This window comes from Lissotriton vulgaris, chromosome 7 (genome assembly GCF_964263255.1).
Source record: "Lissotriton vulgaris chromosome 7, aLisVul1.2, whole genome shotgun sequence".
In the NCBI taxonomy this organism is placed as follows: domain Eukaryota; kingdom Metazoa; phylum Chordata; class Amphibia; order Caudata; family Salamandridae; genus Lissotriton; species Lissotriton vulgaris.
In genome coordinates, this window is record NC_141695.1 from 1,263,510,594 (window position 1) to 1,263,530,893 (window position 20,300).

Genomic DNA, 20,300 nt, shown 5'->3' on the forward strand with positions numbered 1-20,300 from the left:
CATTTAATGGGGAGCCTGGCACTGAGTCATCAGATCCTACCAACAATAGGCTGGGTCTCGGGCTCGGAACTCCTGAAAGTTCATTAGATCTTATTTGTTCCGGAGTAACCACAGTACCAATAGTACCCAGTGATGAGCGCTTCCCTGAAAGAAGGTCTAAAGACAGACGTTTCTCTGTTAAAGCAATCTCTTTTTCCAGAACCACAGTAGCCCTGGTGATAAACTGGTCAATCGTCCCAGTAACTAACCCCCCTGTAGTTGAAAGAGTTACTTTTCTTCCTTTCCCAGAGCGTAAAGCCATTTAAATAGATGCTCTGGCGACCCCTGCTAAAATACCGGTGAGGGACACGAAATATTTACACAAGATTTTGAACAAAAACATAAAAAGTCTCACAACCCAGGTCCAAAATTTTAGGGGGGTGGCCCAGCCCGGCCTCAATCGGCCTCGGACGGCCGCAGACGGTCCCGCCCTTGTCCCGGGCTTCTCCCGGCACGCACCCGCGCGCGTACCGCGCAGTGGGAGTCAAAGTTGAATAAATACCGTCAGGCAGAGGGCGGGAAGAGGACCACAGCTGAACGGTTTAGCCGGGCTGCTGGTCCTCGCAGTCCCAACCCGTTGGGCCTCTCAGCATGGCAAAAATCCAATCCGAAGGTAAACGAGCCCAATAAAATGCTTATCAGTTCCAAGGAGGCTGAATGTTTAAAAGCAACCTCTGCAAGCGGCTCCCACAAAGCGAGGGCCGCGAGAGGTAAAATAGTCTCAGAATCAATCAGGCAGGGGGCGGGAAGAGAACCACAGCTGAACGGTTTAGCCGGGCTACTGGTCCTCGCAGTCCCAACCCGTCGGGCCTCTCAGCATGGCAAAAATCCAATCCGAAGGTAAACGAGCTCAATAAAATGTTTATTAGTTCCAGGGAGGCTGAATGTTTAAAAGCAACCTCTGCGAGCGTCACCCAGTATTCCAGCTGATATGGAAATAGGGGCAGCCCTTTTGGGGGTCTAGCTATCTAGGTTGGCATGCATATTGACTGTGAGGTCAAACAGATAGAAACGCCATCTCTTGACATCCTCTGCATTTTCTTAACCTTCTTAACCTTCAATTAAAAAACCTGAATTGCCCTGATTAACGTCTATTCACCCCCAGTCTGTTACGGCCAAACCTACAACACTCTTGACATACTGTCCACTTTCCTTTTAACAATACCGGACAACGATTGGATAATCATAGGCGGGGATTTTAATTGTCAATTCGAACCCCTGAATGGTCTACCTAAAAGCATCTCCAGCGAGGAGGACTCAGTTTGGGCCATCCCAGAGCCCAATATTCCGCCTATATGGGCCTGGACCCCATTCGCTTTACAGAGGCACGCACTTACATTAGGTTATTCATTAAGGGCATGCAACGGCTGTACAACATCAGCTAGCCCAGGGAAGCACACATATAATAGACCAGGGCAGGCATCAATCATAGATTACATCCTCGTGGACATCAAATCGTGGCATAAGGTTCTAGATTTTAAGATATTTTCCCGTCACGAGAGTGACGATAATACCCTCAAATTAGATATATCCCACCCATATAATAGAAGTCCTCTAAGTGGAACCTCACAGCCCACCCCAGTTTTACTCAGGCCAATGGAGGTAGGAGAATACCATGGGGGGGGGGAACTCTCCCAATCACAGACTAAGCTTGCCTCTTTATATCAGAAAATCATCCCCGTACTCACTGCAGCACAACTGCACTCTGATTTTTCTAATAATCATCAAGATAAGTTATCCACTCTGGCTTCCTTTTTTGTTACTAGTAGAAAGACCAGGTTGAACAGTAATCCACATCACCTATGGTATAACAAACACTGTAAAACAGCTAAGCTAGAGCTTCTAGCTGCCATGAAGGCAAAAAATAGACCACAAATCAAGGTAACCAGGGCAATTTATAAGCTAGCTATAGCTAAAGCTAGAAGCCTGTGGGAGTATGAAAACTGGACTAATCAAAGAACTGCGCTGGAAAATCTCGATATGCAAGCATTCTGGAACCTGATCAACACCAGAAGGACTGATGGCAAACCAGCAATATCAGTAAACATAGGGGAGGAAGTTTGGAGAGACCACTTTAAATCCCTATATGAAATGACTGAAAAGGAAGTTGGGCGGTGCAACAACCCCGTCCTACCCAGACCCCCCCCGACGAGATACTCCCCTGTTCACCCTCAAGGAGATTACGGAAGCTTTGGGTAAGATCCTTCCAGCAAAGACGCCAGGGTTGGACAAGATCTCCGGTGACTTTTTTAGCTCTCAAACTTCTGTTTGGGCCCCTTAATTGTGGACTATGTTTAACGCAATCCTACAGGGTATGGCGATTCCTTCAACCTGGGCTGGAGCAGAAATCATTCCAATCCCTAAAAGGGCTCCCCGTTGAGCCCTGCAAATTACCGCCCCATTAGCCTAATTGATGTAAGCCAGAAAATATACGCACTCCTGGGCCGATTACAGATTTGGATAGAAGAACACAATGTACTCACACCCCTCCAAGCTGGGTTTAAGGCAAAGATCTCTACCATCGATCACATTTTTAGATTACAGCTCCTGTATTGGAAAACTGTGACTATAGAGGGTGGCAGCGTCTATCTCATTTTTGTGGACCTTAAATCTGCTTTTGATTTAGTTCAGAGGGATAAATTGTTGGGAATCTTAATGGAACAATGGGCTCCAGACTACCTTCGCCATGAGATGAAACGTCTCCATTAAGGCAACTAAGCGCAAATAAGATATGGAAAAAAACGGAGAGCTCTCAGCCCCCTTCCCGGTTGAGAAAAGTGTACACCAAGGCTGCATCCTGGCCCCAACTCTCTTTTCCCTTTTTATAAATGGCCTAATAGAGTTCTTTATGGCAGGAAAAGATATTGTTGCCCCTAGGTGAGTAAATCGCAAGATACCTGCTCCGATGTTTGCAGACAACACCCTCCCACTCTCAAAGTCCCCTATGGGCATGCAAAGGGCCGTTGATGTATTAAGCGCTCCTGCAAAAACTGGGGTTTGGAGATTAATCTACAGAAATCCAAATCCATGGTTGAACACCACGGATTTGGATTTCTGTAGATTAATCTCCAAACCCCAGTTTTTAGCTGAAAAGGCCCAAGAGAGGTTGTCGATCTTTGTATACCTTGGGATTACATTAACCGAGAAAATGGATAGGGAGGCCCAAATGAAAAAGCGAATCTAAAATTGGCTCAGTCCTCAGGTGGGGGGGGGGGGGGGGGGGGGGGTATTTTAAAGGTTTACAACAAGTGCTCCCATAAAGTAATAGACACTGCGGCTGAACTTTACAAGGTACAGGCAAGGGGAGCCACTCTGTATGGGGCAGAACTATGGGGCCACTGCTCCAGCACCCTACAATTATTAACAGAGAATTCTTTCATCAGGTAGCTTTTACGACTTCCGACTAGCTCCCATCTAACCCCCCTTAGGGTGGATTCTGGGATTAGCCCCATAGCAGACGAAATAGCTCTAAGACCCCTCTTATTCTGGCGACGTCTGTGGAGCACCCCAGAGCTTGCGCCTTATAGGGTCGAGCTGAGGGAGGACATGAGCATGCATGGCGCGGGAAAACTGCCTTGGTTGGTGCATATAAAGAACACATGCCAGGCCTTGGGGAGGGCGAATCTGTGGAGGTCAGCTGAAGATTCTAGTATTGTGACTCCCAGAAAGGCACTTATTGAGAATTACAGAGAGCTAAAACTGACCCTGTTATGGAGCAATTCCTCAGGGAACCTAACACAAAGGTTTATGGAAACAAAATATACAATATCGGCTAATACCAGTATTGGATGACAATCAGCCGCTCCTCGCAAAGAAGCTATACATCTAGTTCAGACAAGGGACACTTCCACTTTGATTGTTCACCACTAAGTGGTTGGGCGACCGCAGGAGGGACTGCTACGTATGTCTGAACGTGGAGGAGACCGAAGTGCATGTACTCTTCCTTTGCCCTGCCTATAGGAGGCCATGGTCCCGCTGGCTGGTCCAGCTGTTCAGGAACCTGGGCCTCAGACATTGCTCTGAGACCCTTAGACTACTAAAGTATGACAGCCAAATGCCCATCGTGTTTTCCGTTGCATGCTTTCTGTACTTCATGTGGCATATTCGCAGTGCCATTACAAAAAAGGAACTCACGAGGTCATAGGCCATTTAATCCCTTCTACTAGCTACCAAAGATGTCTGAGAAGAGGCGCATTTCTATTTTAACCCTAATATCTGACGTTGTGATTCCTATACTTCTTATGTATATAAATATGTTTTATAGGACTACTTTAATACCATACACATGTTTTATCTGGCACTGCTGTTGCCCTTTTGCATTCAGTCATTCACTTGCTATCTAGTGTAGCATACGTTTGCCCACATAAGATTGCATTTGATCACCTTCTTGCTAAGCGTGCTATGGTTGTGTCTTTTTAAGATACTTTCCCAGAATGAATTAATCTTCTAGCTAAAATTGATTTCTTGGCAATGCACAGGCACTTTATTTTCCCGCAATAGTGGAAAAACAAGATCGCCCTCGGCCACCTTTCCTTACTTATGTGTATTATAAATATGTCTTTTTTTAAAGATATTTTAAGATGTTTTATCCGGCTGAAATAATATTATATTTAAATTTGACCACTTGATCTATTGCTTCGCAAAAGAGGGAAAAGAAGCAGCAGTTTGTTGGAATATAATTTAGGTCTAAGTTTGGGGATCCCTAGAAGAGATGCATTTTCGTTTTGTGACCTCTGTTAGATCAGCAAACCAAATTGTACTACTTGTCTTTTAGATATTTTAAAGCATTTTGTCTGAAATTGTATATATTGTATTATTCTATTTTGGGCTTTTATGGCCCTAGTGGGCGAAATAAAGATTTTTGACTGACTGGCTGTGAAGTTCGTAATGACAAACTCCCAGCACCATTTACTCTTAATGGCAGCACTGCACTTACAATGTCTAAGAATGGACTTAGACACTGTAAGGCTACAGGGTTCATGCACCTGTACCCTCACCACTGGTATAGTGCACGCAGCTAGAGTGGTGACTGATCTATGCCAGGGCAGTGGGTTGTAGGCATGGCACACAGGGATGTGAGCCATGTGGACTCTTCACTTTGTTCTGCACCAAAACACGCAGCCTGCAAAGGCAGTGTGTGAGTGTAGTGGTACAGGGCCTCTAAGGGTGGCACATAAGTGCTGCAGCCCTTAGGGATCTTCTCTGGTCATATTGCCCTGGGTACCTGTGGTACCATTTACCAGGGTCTGACTTGTGGCCAGAGATGCCAATTGGGTTTTGTTTTCAATGCAGTTTTAGGGAAAGAATTTAGGCCCTGGGTACCTGATTGGCAGGAGCCCAGGGCACACTCAGTCAACGCACATCAGCAGTTTAGCAAAACGTGGCGGCTACCATGCAGAAAGAGGGCAATTTCTCACAATGCCCCGTTGCAAGCATCCAAAGTGGAGAGATTTTGCCCTGCTGCTGCATGCTAGCAAACTTGGGAACCGGAACAATTAACAACAAGGCAGGAGTTGCACGGCACCATTCAGAAGTAAAGAAGCGTGTGTTAAAAGGGCGGTGCTCAGCTCTGCAAGCAACACAGATTCTGAACAAATGAAGGCAAGCTTTCAAAAGTGAATATTGCAAGCCGCGCATAAAGCAAGGCGCACAGCCGCCATTGTTTAAATGAAAGCACAGCATATTGCGATTTTACAAGTAAAGACTTTCTGTTTTAAAATTGAGAAAGAAAAAAACGGTGCTGACCATATTTAAAGAGAAAGCGGGACATACGAGTGTTGGCAAATATAAGGAGCAGCTGTTCATCATTATGAGGAGAATAATGAGAATAACAAGAAGAGGGCGCAAGTGTGGGTGAGAGTGAGTTCCTGATCCTGAATAAGCCTAAAAGAAAAAATTAGTGCTCAGACATTAACAAATATCAAGATGAGTAACGCCACATGTAAGAGAGGCTGTACTCATGGGAGGTTACAGAAGAAAAGAAAGGAGGGACTAGTAACCATGTTAACCAATGAAAAGCATCCATTTACAAAGGACAGTAAAAGGAGCCAAAAAGAAAGATGGGTGTTGCTTAATGCCCATATCCTGGATACAGCATGTCTCAAAAATACAGCACAAGCTCTGCCTAGGCGAGACCTAAAAAGGAAGGTAAGAGAGCAAGACTGAAAGAAAAGGAAGAGAGAGAAGGCACAGGAAGGAACACTAGGAAAGGGATGTGGTGGTGGGATCAAGGGAGAGAGAGAGAAGGGAAGAAAGAGAGAGAAATGTTAAAAGATAGAGAGCAAAGGGGAAGAGAAGGAGTGACTGGGTAGGAAGGGAAGAGAAAATGAAAAAGGGAATTAATGTGTGTGGAACTGACTCCAAACAAGGAAAGAACAGACTGAAAGAAGTAAAGCGGAAAGGGAGCAATTGAGAGAGACAACTGGTATAAGTGTTCATGAAAATGCACTTAACACATTGGAATGACCCCCAGAATTTAAGACAAGTCATGAATGCAAATACCTTGATCTGGCTCTCAGATGGCGGCTCTGGTTCCTGCTTTAAGGAATCTAACAAGGCAGTCGGCTCAGGCTCCTCCTTCAGAGGATCTAAGGAGACAAAACCCAAAGAAGCTACTTTCTGAAACTCTCAAAATACCCCAAACCCTTCTAAATGGCCATTCGCCCCACATCATACCCAATAATTCCATCTTTGGAGCTGTCTCTGACTCAGCAGCCACCTCTTCTCTCTCTGGTGCAAAAACAGGCTCCTGAGAGGCATGATCAGGGGAAGACTAGAAGAAAGGAGTGAAAGGTAACAGAGAAACAATTTAAATATGAATGCACTTCCTCTGGGTACTATTTTCGTCCAAAACAAGTGTGATGACTACATCCTCAGATATATTACAGTTCCTTTGCACCACCAAAAGATAAAGATGGCAAAGCAATTAAAACATTCTCAAATGCTAACCCATTAACAATGCTTCAGTTCTGTGATCCCAGTGCTCACCTATGCAATGAGGGTTACTCTGATCCTATTACTAACCCCTGTACAAAGCTCCGGTTTCTAACCTCAGTGGTGACCTTTTCAATGCTCCAGCCCTTCATAACACATCACTGACCCCTGTACATGGCCTAATTCCCATTACTATTGATGAACCCTTTACAATGCTTCAAAAACTTGATCACTTTGCTGGAACCTTAACTGCGCTCTTTGCCCTTGATTGCATTACACATTCTTTAAAAAGGTTTCTCCTCTTTGTCTTAGAACTGGAACCTTTACAATCTTCAGAGCTATCCAATTCAATTACTGGCCTCTTTATGATGCTCTCGCTCTCTAATTCCATTAGTGAACCCATCCCCTTCTTCCTTCTCCATAATCCTATTGCTGACCCATTAGGAAAGCTCCAGGACTCCAAATTGCTGTACCTCAAGCTTCACTTGACAAGATCCTTCATCCCCTTTCCCAGATTCTGTCTCAACTTCGGATCGCTCCTCTGTGGCTCCAAACTCTTCTTCTTGGCTCCTGTATTCAGACACAGGTGATGTGCTTACTTCTCCTACTTCCTCTTCCTCCTCCTCTTCCTCCTCTTCTTCTTCTTCCTCCTCATCTTCTTCACCCTCCTCTTCTTCATCTTGTTCCTCCTCCTGCTCACCTGGCTCAGTTTTGATTTCAGATGGTACCTCTTCAGCATTTGGTACCTTTTCAATATCCTCTTCTTCTGGCTCTTCTGGCCGCTCTTGTTTGATGGTGGCTGGTACATGGCTAAGTGCTGGGGGCTTCTCTGGAGGGTCCTGCAGCGTTTGATCCCAGGGTCCAGTCAAGGACTGAGGGTCATCATTATCTACACAGAACGAGAGTGCGGCCTCCACTGCAGCTACATCTAGCACTTCCGGGTGCTCATCAGCCTGTGAAAAATTAGATGAGGGACAGACATTAACAGAGATAGGATAGATAAAGATAGGCAATGCTAGGTCATATGTGGAAGCCTCTGAGCTGAGTCCCAGAGACGTTCAACAATAAAATGTTATAATGAGAATTAACAAACATTGTAGAAAACTTAAAATATGGACAGATATCTAAATGTAAAAAGTAGCACTACTTCTCCAATGTAGGGGCCTGAGGAGGTTCAAAAAATGGTGATCCGCACTATCTCTGTGTAAATATGGATCGTAGGCCCATTCATCTTTCAAAAGTCCTTTAATGCCATTAATATTCCCAGCATCAGCATCTACATCAGCCCTTCTAGTCTTGCCTTCTCAAGTGACTTTCTCCCCAAAGTCCATTGTGATATCACTGAAGAATCACAGTTCTATGCCCTGGGCAGCACAACTCAGCTCCATAACTTTACACTCTCCAGTTCAAGCATACTCCTCATGAAGTTCCACTGACCTACACCTAATAACAAATAACAAACTGGGGCGAATACACTGTGATTTTATTTAGACTAAAACAGAGAAAAAAGACAGGGTCTATATCCTCCACAAATATCGCAATGGGACTGTGAAATTGTGTTTTGCTGATCCTAGTATCAAGGAGCTTTATTTGCTCTTCTGGTGAGAGTTTGAACTGAAATAACACAGTGTGAGGCATGAGTTTTCACCTTGTTTGCCACAACACTCTTTTACATGAAATGGCATGCACTTCAATGGTCTGACACAACATTATAATGGAGAGCAGAGCAATGGAAAGTCTAGATAGAATGATATAACAGTCTCACAGAATACAATTTCTTTCATTTTACTACATTTTTAGTAAAAATAATTGTAGCTAATGTCCAAAGCAAAAAGTGCAGCATAACAGACAAGGAAAAACAAACAAAGGTATGGCACAAGCCAAATTTCATATTGAAAAACATGTTTCTTATTATCACAGTCTGAATTCTTAAAAAAGAAATGGTTACTTAAATGTAATCCTAGTTCTGCATCGTAGGAATCTTGACTGAAGTCATAGATGTAAAATTATTCCTCGTTGTGTGCAAGGGACCGAACAAAAAGGCATTTTTTGTTTCTTAAGTAACTTTGGCGCCGTATGACGAATCTGCACAAAACTTCCCCAAAAACAATTAATCCACAATGGCTTCTTCAAGGTAAGTTTTGTGCTGATCCATCAAGTGGAGGCCAAAACAAGGAAGGGAGGGGGTACAAAAGTGTGATTTCCAATTTTAATACCCATAGGAAATGTTGCTCATAGATACAGAAAAAAGCACAACAGAATTCCAGCAATTTTGGCAGAAAGTTAGAACTTTATTCAAGAAGCATGCTTTTTTGTGATCTGTTGAGCCTTTTTCAAGAAATTAGCATTTAAACGTGCTCAGGATGAGCATGAATACCCTGGTAAAAAGATAAAGATATCTGGACCATTTGTGGCCAGATATACTCTGATTGGCCCATTCAGAGTGGTCCGGAAGATCCTGATTGGCTGGCCACAAATGCAAAAGATTTTGTGGCCAGCCATTACAAGCCAGTGACTAAGTCCCCGATACCTGAAAAGCAAAAACAATGGCCACATAAGGGGACAGGGTGGCACACACTCACACCCACGGCCTTGTGGAGGGGTCTCAAAGGGACCCTCAGGACCATGTGGGACAGGTGGGGTCCCAAAAGGAGCCCCACACTAAGTAAAACAATTTAAATAAATATATTTCAGGTCATGGGTACTGCCGTACCAGCGCCTGATACCAATCATAACATCCCTTGTGGTACTGCAGTATTGCGGTACTGCTAAAACAGGGGTACTAACAAAAATGTCTCAAAGGACCAAAAATGGGTTTGACCGTGGGTCACATTATGTTGCTCAAATAAAAGAGACTTTCACTAGGATAAGAAGCCATTGATACAAAGTAAGATCGAATACATACAGATGTGTGTCCCCACACCTGAATCCCACCTAAAGAAAAATAGACATTAATAACGTTTCTTTCAAGAAAATCTTAAAACAATTATAGGAAAGTGGATTATTATGTGGTGTGGTTGTGAGAACTCACCATGTAATAATGTCCTAATCCCTATCAGGTCCAGTTAGATTCTTTAATAAAAATCTTTAGCTCAATCCTGTGTAGCTGTGGCATAGAGCAGTGAAGCTTAATCAAAGGAACACGTTTAAGGCATTTAGTAGTACCTAAAGAGCCAATGAGTAAGAAACACAACACAATACAAATCTGACACCAATACTTTAATCTTTAAATAGACACCAAAATGACAAAATTCTATCAAAGGAAACCGGAGATATGATTTTTCAAGCATAAAGTAAGTCATTATATGTCACTCTTTACAACGCAAAAAATAGTTGCAAGTAGCTTAGCGGTTCTGACCCAACATGCTAGAACAGCTACTAAAACTCTCTTCGACAGGCCACAGCAAGTTTGGAGCCAGTCACAGGGACCATTTAGTTCCACAGAGACGGTTACCTGTCGGGCCCAGCAGTCTCTGGGTCCTCACAATATTTTTATCCATTACTGCGGTTCAGCAAAAAAGTGGTTGTGATGCTGGGGATGGATGCTGCGGATGGATGCTGAGGATGCTGAAGCTGCTGAAGAAGTGCAGTGAGACTTCCTGGCGAGCCATGGGTCCACGAACATCAGGGGTCATCCCCAGCCTTAGGATTCGATCTCCCACGATCCACAAGTGGAGTGCAGTGTATGTCCAGTCTCAACTGGTCTCTCGGTTACAGCGGTCTCAACGGTCAATGGCTGGAAAGTACATCTTTCATGTAGTGGGCCCAAAGTCCATTTTTACTTCAGCCACAGGTTACAAGACCAGGGGGGCAGCTTGTGAAGGTGAAGATTCGGTCAGCCAGGTTGCACTTCTGAGTCCAGCAGCGTTTCTGGCCAACTTGGCTCTGATGGATGCAGGCGTCCTCAGTTTTGTTGTTTTGCTGCTTAAGAGGGGGCTAGCCAATTAGTTCTTTGAGTCATTCTTCTGTTGTGGCATAAGTGGAGCTCTTCTCCACGAGTGGGCATGGTGGACACAGTCCTCTAAGCGAGTCCCTCTGGTGCAGTCCAGTCTTTGGTGCCACCTTTTTTTGCTGGGTCCAGGTAGCAGCAGGGCAGTCGTTCCAATTTTAGTATATGTGCTGCCGAAGCGAGCAGGGCAGTCAATCCTTAATCTTCTTTCCAGTCTAGTAGCAATCGGAGGGCCGGTGTCAGAGATTCCACTTTGAGCCATCAACGTGTTTTTGGGTGAGGAGGACTCACTGGTCAATGGGACAATTCCCAGGGGGCAAACCTTACCACTTTACATCACTTTCTAGGGGCTTGAACAATTCGGAGTACCCTTCTCTGAATGTATCCAATATGGTTTAGTCCTTCTTCCCATGTGGAGCTCTGGGCATACCCCTAAAGTGTACCCAGCATAATGAGCCAACCCTCTTGGAAAACCAGTTCTGTAAAAGGCTTTCGTGCTCTGGAGGAGATGCCAGCCTGTTTGCTGACACAAAGGAGTGAGTAGGTTAATGTGTGTTTGTCATTTGCTTCACTGAGCGGGTAGCCTTCATGAAACTGGGCCATCTGTGGCCACCGCCTGGTAGACATCCTGCTGGAGGAGGTCACAACTTCTTCCATCAGCAACTGCCTTTGTTCACTGTGCCTGAAAGAGCTTCACACTTCTTAGCAGGGGGCAGCCTATTGTCTCAGGTGGCAACTGCTGCAGATAGTCGCCCAAACCTCTGGTAGCCCTTTCTGAGTAAGTGGTGACTTTCTAAAGTCACCTTCCTATTAAAAGTTATTTTAAATCTGACCTCAGCAATGAGTTGGGTTTACTGTAACAATTAATTTGATACCTTCGAGTAATATCTTTGGTGGTCCCACATGGAAGCTAGCAGTTAGCGCTGCGGCTAGTGTAACTCCATTTTAGCCAATGGGACTACCAACCTTCCTACGGTATGAAAAGGCAATTTATTTTCACTGTCAAGGCATGTAAAAAAAGAGGATGCACATGCATTATTTTTAATGTCGAGCACCCTGACTTGTGGGCTACCAAGGCCTTCCCTAGGGGGTACCTATTAATAATAAAAAGGAAGGTTTTGAGTTGGCAAGAAGGTTTATTTTGCCATGTTGAGTTGGAAGTTGGAAGGAGCTGCCCAACTAGGCTCCAATGGCAGACATAGAGCCATGTTTTCACCTTGTCACTGAAGTGGTGGCTCGATTGAGTGCTTAATAGCCCTGGTTACTTCTTGTACCATATACTAGTGACTTATAGATAAGTTAAATATGCAAATCAGGTATTAGCCAATTGTGCATGAACTTTGAGGGGGCATAGCACATGCACTGGGGCCTGGACAGCAGGGACAGGTGCACTTCAGAGTCAAAAACCAGCAACCAAGTCTTCATAAAGTAGGGGTGAGCCTGCAAAAAGCTGTTACCCTACAATAATCGTTAACTATAGTATGTATTCTGTAGACAAAGACAGTCTTCACATTTCTCAAAGACTTTGAAAGCAATATCTAGTCCTGAACTACACCTTCGTCTGAGTTGTCAATGTAGAAGTATGGTTCGACAGCAAAGTAGCACCTATGCATTCCTACGTTGCTCATGGAAGGGCCTGTTAGGCTGCACGTTGCCGCTGGGCTATATAAATCTAATACAACGCAGTAAAACATTCTTAAAAATCAACTATGAGAAGGGTCGGCTCTTAGAGTAGATCCTGTGGCCAGTGGCCAGTGTGTTTGGCGCAGGTAGCAAACCCACTGCTGACCACCGTGCACAGGTTGGGAGCCCAGGAGGTGTTGACCGCCTGTCAGGGGGTTTGTTGTAGGACCTCTGGCCAAGCTCTGTGGCCAAACCTCACGGGGTGGGACCAGACCCTGCAGCAATACTCCATAGTGCGAACCGTAGGCTGTGCACAGTGGGGACTGGGCGTAGGCATAAGCCACCGCTGTGCAAAGATTAACACTTTATATAGCAGGAGGTTAGCCACTGGCTAGGGGTTAGGCACCAGTGTGCATTGACCGGAGGGCCTGACCGGCACAGTCAGCTGCAGCCAACCCCTTGTGCGCAAAGCTAAAGGACATGCACAGAGCAGGTTTGTGTACTCACAAGGCGATGGGTGGCGGGGGTTGGGTGTATGACCTGGCCCTGCAGCCAACCTCTTGCTGCACACAGCCATGTACAGAATTGTTTGCGTGCCTGTGATGAGATGGGCACAGAGACTGGCCAGAGGCCATAGTCTGTAGCCAACCGCAGTACCAGTACGGATACTGCAGTACTGAAAAAACATTTTAAAACACAAATTATACGGTCTGGTGATAGACATGAAAGTGCAGCCATGTGCCAATGTGCAAGCTGTACACTGTGCGCAGAGGAGGTTGGATGCCTGCAGAGGTTTGCATTGAGGGTCAAATCAATGCAGTCCCCAGCTGAAGGCCAGGCACAGTGTGGACTGGGTACCCACAGAGGATTAGAAGCATAGCTGGGCTGCAGGTTGCCTGGCGGGTAGGCTGCATGCTCAACTCTGAATATGAGAGAGAGAAAAAAATGTTTAAATACAAGGATTAAAGTCATTTTATAGCTAGGTATGGAAATAAGATCTTAACACACATTTTTTTTTAAACCACCAATTCGATGAAAATACACCAGTGCTAAAGTGATGTTACTTTTAGGTGTTGAAATTAGATAAGAACTAATGTTCAAAAAATTAAAAACCACAGAAATTCACCATCTATAATTTAGTGAATTAACTATAACTTGCGCCCCATCATGGACTGCTTAGGATCTCACATATTTCATCACACATGACATGTTAAATAACATCATTGATAACAACACTGATGACCTCTAAAATGACATCATCCATGATGATGCTATTCACAATACTCCATAAACCCTTACTTAACGGTTAGTAAAGGGCCTATAATCACAAACAGCAAAGAGTCAGTGTGTGTACATGGGTGGATGCACTGAACGGAAAGAGCATAAGTTCTGGAGGCAAGTATGGTTGTGCATGTTGAAAGTTGTATGGTGCACCGTTTACTAACCAGTAAAGTTTGAGGTACAAGTTGTATGCTATCTTAAACAAGGTAAATGCTGAGGACACCTTCCTTGAGTTGCAGAGGCATGACGCAAAGTAGTAATACCCTTTCGAAATTATGGATCAGAGTAGCAATAAGTGATCAGTCTTCCACTGAGAGCACAAACTGGAATAGTTGTATTTATTTTGATGAAGTGTAAGCATAACGTTCTTTATTTTATTTTTTTAGTTCACATTTCTTGACATCACAAGCCAACATGTGTTTCGTAGAAGCCAATCTGCCTCCTATACTTCTTCAGGGCTAAAGTAACATATAAAACTGCATAGAGAGTTACCCAGTCACATTATTCTAACCATCACCAATATCCAAATGTGAGAAAGTAGGAAATATGTGAGAGCAATTATCACAAACTGATCAAGTTCCATGGGATAGATCATACCCCACTAGGTCACAGATAGGAAATAGGAAACTTGGGCTCCACAGACCAGAAGCCTTATGGATTTTAAGATTACAAGGTGTGGAGAAATACGAATATTGCTCTTTGTGCCCAAAGTGGAAGACTGATCATTTATTGGGACTGTGCTCCAGGTTTGTGACAGAGTATTCATCCACCAAACTTTGAATGAGGCCCACAGTTTTATCTAAGTAAAATTGCAGAACTCTTTTAAAGTCTAGAGAGTTTTAGGAATGCTCCACTAGAGAGGATACGTCAACAGAGAAAACTACCACTGTGAAATCAGAGGAAGAGTGTGTACTGATGCCCTTGACCAATTAATCAATAGGGCATTGCCCAAGAAGCCTATCTCTGATAGTCTGGAGATGGGGTCATGGCATTGTTTTGTCCTGAGATGTTACCAAGAGATCTATTATTGGATAGCCTCAAATCTGTAAAGATTAGCTGAAGAAAGAAGTCATCCAGAATTTCTACAACCAATTAGCTTAGGAAATCAGCATTTTGGTTTAGGATTCCTGGCAAGCATATTGCTTTTATTGACATACGCCTAACCAAAGCCAAATTTCCAGGTCTTCTGCAATAAAGGTGTTGATCTTTGGTCTCTGGCTTGTTCACATACTGCACAGTCATTTGAGTAGTTTATCTAAATAAGAATCGTGCTCGTTATCAGAGATGGTAGGAAGGCCTAGAAAGTTAGGTGGACTGCTCCATGCAACTGACATGAAGGAAGCTCTCCTCTGACCAACAGCCTTGGACAGACAGAGCTCCTGAATGAGCTTACCATTCTCGGTTACAATCATTTAAGTACGAGGAATCTGCTACAAGGGGACAGCTTGGAATAAGTTTAATCTTTTATAACACTTTTTTTTATTGATTTTTGCCGTCTTAGGACACAGGTATAGCAAGACTATGCAACGATTCAAAAACAGTGACAAAGTACCATTCTGTGTAGTGCTATATAGTGGCAGGGGTTATATTACAGAGAAGTGTGGGGGGGAGCCTGGTCAGGGGTAAAGAGAAAGGAACCATACATATATGAGGCAGAGAAAGCACCTTCTTCCACAAGCTAGGTCAGTTATGCGAAAGCTTACACAAAGAAAATGAGCAGTGTGGAAGTGTCGGTCTTATAAATGGTATCTCTCTGTTGAGATGACCCATATCGCTTATTGGGGCATCCAAATAACTTTGTTCTGTTGCACAACCATGCCACAGATTGTCTCATATCTGTTGACATGCAGACTTTGTCGTCCCAGATGTTCTTCTTTGAGATTACTGATCCTCTAGACACTGCTAAAAGTCCCATACCTAGACTTTTGTACAGGATAATGGAAATACAGGAAGCCGTGGACCCTAGTAGCAAGTAAACTTGGGCTGTGAGATTGGAAGCCTTCAGGAGACCCCGACGTTTCTACCAGACTGATGATGAAACTCTTGCTTCCGAAGGAAACACATTTCTATGCAGTGTCTAATGTTGCCTACAGATAAAATAGAGTACGAACAGGGAATCTTACCAATTTCTGAATGTTTATTTGTATACCTAGACTGGGTAACAGTGAGCTTGTTCTTCTAAAGTCCTGTTCCACTTTCTGTGAGAAGTAGGCCTTAGTCATTAATCTAGGTAAAGGCAGATGAATAATCCTTGACATCAAAGGTGGGCTGCTAGTACCCCCAGGCATTTAAAAAACGTCTGAGGAGTGGTTTCAGACTAAAAGGAGGCACCATGTATTAGTAGTGTGAAGTTCCTACTACGAATCTCAAGTACTTTTAGCGGTTTATTTTGATTCTGGAATGCGGAAGTATGTGTCTTGAAGATCCACAACCCACATCCAATACCCATGCCTGAGGCAAGGAAAAATGTGATGAAGAGCTATCATATGAATATGCAAATCTTTTGCCCTTTTGATCCACTTGTTGTCCACACGAAGATCCAATTTTAGTCCGAATTCCCCCTTTGAGCTTTCTCCTGGATGAGAAAATATCTTGAATAAATCTTGTTTCCTTTGTGTGGGGCAGGGACTGGTTTGACAGCATGTTTATTTAGTCATCTGGCTTTTTTCCCCTAGGTTGACTAACTCGATTTCAGCTTTGGTGGGACAAGCAATGAGTGAAATGTAGAGTGCCAAAGTGCTCAAATGCGTAACGTCCCTTGTACTTTGCGATCTTTTAATTCACTTTCAGGAGCAAAGAGAAGGTGTCCCCTGCTTAAGTGGCAAAAGTAGAGGAAGGCATTAAAGTGTTAATTGCCATTGTCAGAGGACAGACCTCCCAGTGCGTTAGGTGGCTATGAATAGGCAGTATTAATTTAAGAGTCTCTCTGCTGATAGGGATATCTCTGGCTCTGCTGCTGTGGTGGCAGTGGGAAGGTGGCTCTTTATATTGTGGGCCTAAATAAGGTACATTGTGTAAAGAGTCTAAGCAAACCCCAACTGGTTTACAAAGGCACAAATAACACCCCAAATGCTCTCTTTTGTGATTGTGTGGGTGAGCCGTTAGGCATATCATACGGTGGTGCTAAGCATTTACTGCACACACAAAGGTAGCAAGTGAGGCATACACCCAATAAAGAAATCCAACACCAATTTATAAAAATAACAAATACTTTTATATGAATTAAATACCAAGATCATTGGTATCAGGTAGGTACTTTGAGTTATGAATTTTTACAGTTTTCAAAAGTTGACTGCGCAATTTTTGGGATCGATAACGTTATTCTATGGAGGAAAACATGTACTGCATTCGAGCATCTAACAGCGGCATACAGGACTGATCTTCTGGACTTAAGGTGATATGGGGCAAGATCCAAAACCACACCAACAGGTCACCTCAGGAGGCTCTAGGGCATCCGGGTGCAGAGGTGTGTTATGGCGTGGGGTGTCTTATTCAGTTCAATGGGAGAACAGTCGGGTTGCAAAAAAGGCTGCAAGTTGGGACTGGCGTGCCCGTCAGGAGGAACCCACAGGGTGGCGCGACCCTTCAGATGCTTGGGCACATAGGGGCCCAGTTGGTACACTTCTTCTTGGGCTGTGGGGTTTAGTTGCAATAGTGTCTTATGGCATCAAGTTCGGTGCTAGAGTCACTCACGGTTGGAGGTGGCCTGCAGAAGTCCAGTCTGGCCAGACACCAAGATAGGCAAGGCTCTTGTGGGTCTCAGGGCCCTGAGGGTACCGTCACCTCCTCCGGACTCGGGCTGTGGGGCGCAGGTGCAGAAGAGCTTTGAGGGGTTGTGTGGCGGCGGTCGTGAACTCACTCTTTCTCTTTGGTTTCTGAAGAAGGGGGTAAACAGGATAGCTGGCCACTCTCGTAGTTGGTCTTACTGACCCTGAAATCCCTCGACTTGCAGGGTGATTTTCCTCTAGATTAGTGTTCGGTCTAGACACAACAAGCCTTGGTGGTTGCAAGGGATCTGGTATCCTAGGTATTGGTGCTGTGCGGCTCTGGTAGGTCCTGGTGTCCCGACACTTGGAGGGAAGAATGGATCTGACCTGTAGGAGGACGGTTGCCTCTTCCTGGGTGGCTGCAACGTCAGTGGTCCCGGTAGGCAGCAGGACAATAAACTGGACCTTGCTTCGTTGGTGCATGTGGCTGCAGGGAAGTAGCTCCTCTACTCAAAGGGAGTTTTCTTTGGCAATTGGCAAAGCACTGGCAGTCCCCCTGTTTTCTTGGAGTCTGCACAGTGTCAGGACGAGTCAGTTGCTCCACAAGGGTAGGGTGCAGAAGGCAGTGTCGGCATCAAGTCAGTCATGCTCCTTGGTTTTCGGGTCAGCAGTCTGCTTTGTGCACTCCTTTTGTGCCCGTTGGAATATGAAGTCCTGGTATTAAGGGGCCCCCTAAAAACTTAATTTAGGGGCGTTAAGGGGTGTGAGTGGTAGTAGCCAATGGGCTACTTACACCTGGGGTCACTACACCCCCTAGATGACCACTTCCTTTGGGGAGTGGGCATCACCCTCTCCCAGAATTCCTAATTGCACCACACACAAGATGGTAGAATGTATAACTTTGTGTTCACTTCAGGATGTTCACTTTAGAGGAGTGTTCAACCTGGCACCGCAGCATGCATAGCTACATTTTCGGCCTGTCCTGGTGTCAAGTGGGCCCAGGGCTTGGGGTGGCGTTTCTGCTGTCTGGGGAAGCCTTGGGATGCATATCAAAGGTGGCAGAGGCCTTTGAAGCCTCCTGCCTTGATATGAAGATCACCAGTCATCCTTCCAGGGCAGGCAGATTCTGTCCTGTGAGTGGGGCTCTCACCTCCTAGGGGTCAGAAACTCATCCGTGGTGGCAGGCTGGACTGGACCAGTCAGACAGCACACCAGAGGATCAGTTGGGTTCAGGGGGTACCTCCAAGGTACCCGTTGGGTGCATGTATAAATTAATCCATCACTGGAATCAGTGGAGGTTTATTAATACGTGGTGTTTGATACCAAACTGAAGCCACTATGTAGCTGGGTAACTCGTTTTGACCAGTGACCAGTAGATACCGTAACGTGGCTTTAGTGCATGCAAATCTAATAATAGAACTAGACATCACAGGGGCATATCTGCTCATGCAGTTGTGTCCTCACATAAATTATAATGCACCCTGCCATATGGCTCAAAGGCCTGCTGAAGGGGTGACTTACTTATATTAGTTACAGTGACTTTGATATGACCCACAGGAGGGTGTTGTCATGTTTTCACTCATAGTTTTCAACGTATCACACAGCCTGCAATGGCAGTCTGTGTGGAATTTGTATGTGGGTCCCTTAGGGTGCCCTGAGATATGCTGCTGCCCTTAGGGACCCTCTTTAACACCTATGCCCTAGTTACCTTGGATACCATTTACCAGGGATTTACAGGGGTTTTAAAGTCCTTTGCAAACTGTTGAACATTTAGACTTCACCTTGTTTTAGGGAAGGAGCTCTGGCATTGTGGTCTGGTTAGCAAGCCTCAGTGCACTGTCAGAGTTGAAATTCAGCATCTAGTAGCTAAAAAGGGGGCAAAAGTGGGGTACCTACTACAATAAAAGCCCATTTTCCTACAGTGGCCAATGTTGCTGATAGGGCCAGCAACGGGACTTAACCCTACTAGGGTAGCAACAGCAGATTCCATGATTCTTCTGGGAACTGAAGATTTCTATATTCCCTTCCACACCCATGCCCTTCAGTGTTCAGTCTCATTTTCATTCCCAGCCTTTCCTCCTCAATATGCTATTCAAACAGAGAGCCTGGGAGGTTAAGATGTTTAGTGGTGAATAAGGGTTTCAGCGTGGTGAGATGCAACCAAGATAAATATTGCCAGGTGGCTCCATGATGGCACACTGATGTTGCCAATTCTGCTAAGCCTAGGTACACACTAATAACTTGACTGTACACTAGTGAGCATTCTTTCATAATCTTTTCAAAATCCTCCATCTGGTGCCCTGGCAGATGTACCGTAAAGGATTTGAGGATGTCCTAAATTTCTCAGCCACAGCGTACAAGGCGGGAAGTGGCACTGGCTAGCTTTAGTGCTGCAGCCAATGTTCCGCACATATTCAGATATTTAACAAGATAAAGAGAGCAAAGGGATTTTTTCACTAAAGTGGACGGAAGGGTACTCCCAGTCCCCTGGTTTACTAGTTCTATAACAAATAGGAGGAGTACCACCAGAAATCAGGCTATACAGCCAGTATCAGTGGAATGAGACCGTGATTTGTAAGAAGAAGTCCTTCTTTGTTTTTTAAGGAACCCCTCACTCACCGACCTGGTCGGTGACATGCTTCATCATCGGGGCCACCTTGACAGCCGAGTGCCGTCAAGGTGTGCTGCGACACCTGAAAATACAGTGGAGCGGGTATGTGGGTGATGAATGTGAAAAAAAGGTCAGTGGGTTAAAAATTGTCCTGGTA

The 20,300-nt window shown here is 44.8% G+C and overlaps 1 protein-coding gene across 7 annotated transcripts in view; it reads right to left on the reverse strand.

Annotated features, from left to right (window-relative positions):
• The window catches only part of BRD8 (bromodomain containing 8), a 483,292-nt gene that overhangs the window by 270,457 nt on the left and 192,535 nt on the right, over nt 1–20,300 (reverse strand). For all 7 annotated transcript variants that reach the window (XM_086931819.1, XM_086931816.1, XM_086931815.1 and 4 more), the window contains 3 exons: nt 7,446–7,925; nt 6,715–6,811; nt 6,541–6,626 (listed from right to left, as the gene is read on the reverse strand). In XM_086931819.1, the coding sequence (XP_086787945.1) occupies nt 6,541–6,626; nt 6,715–6,811; nt 7,446–7,925 (663 nt within the window). The remainder of the gene's footprint in view (nt 1–6,540; nt 6,627–6,714; nt 6,812–7,445; nt 7,926–20,300) is intronic.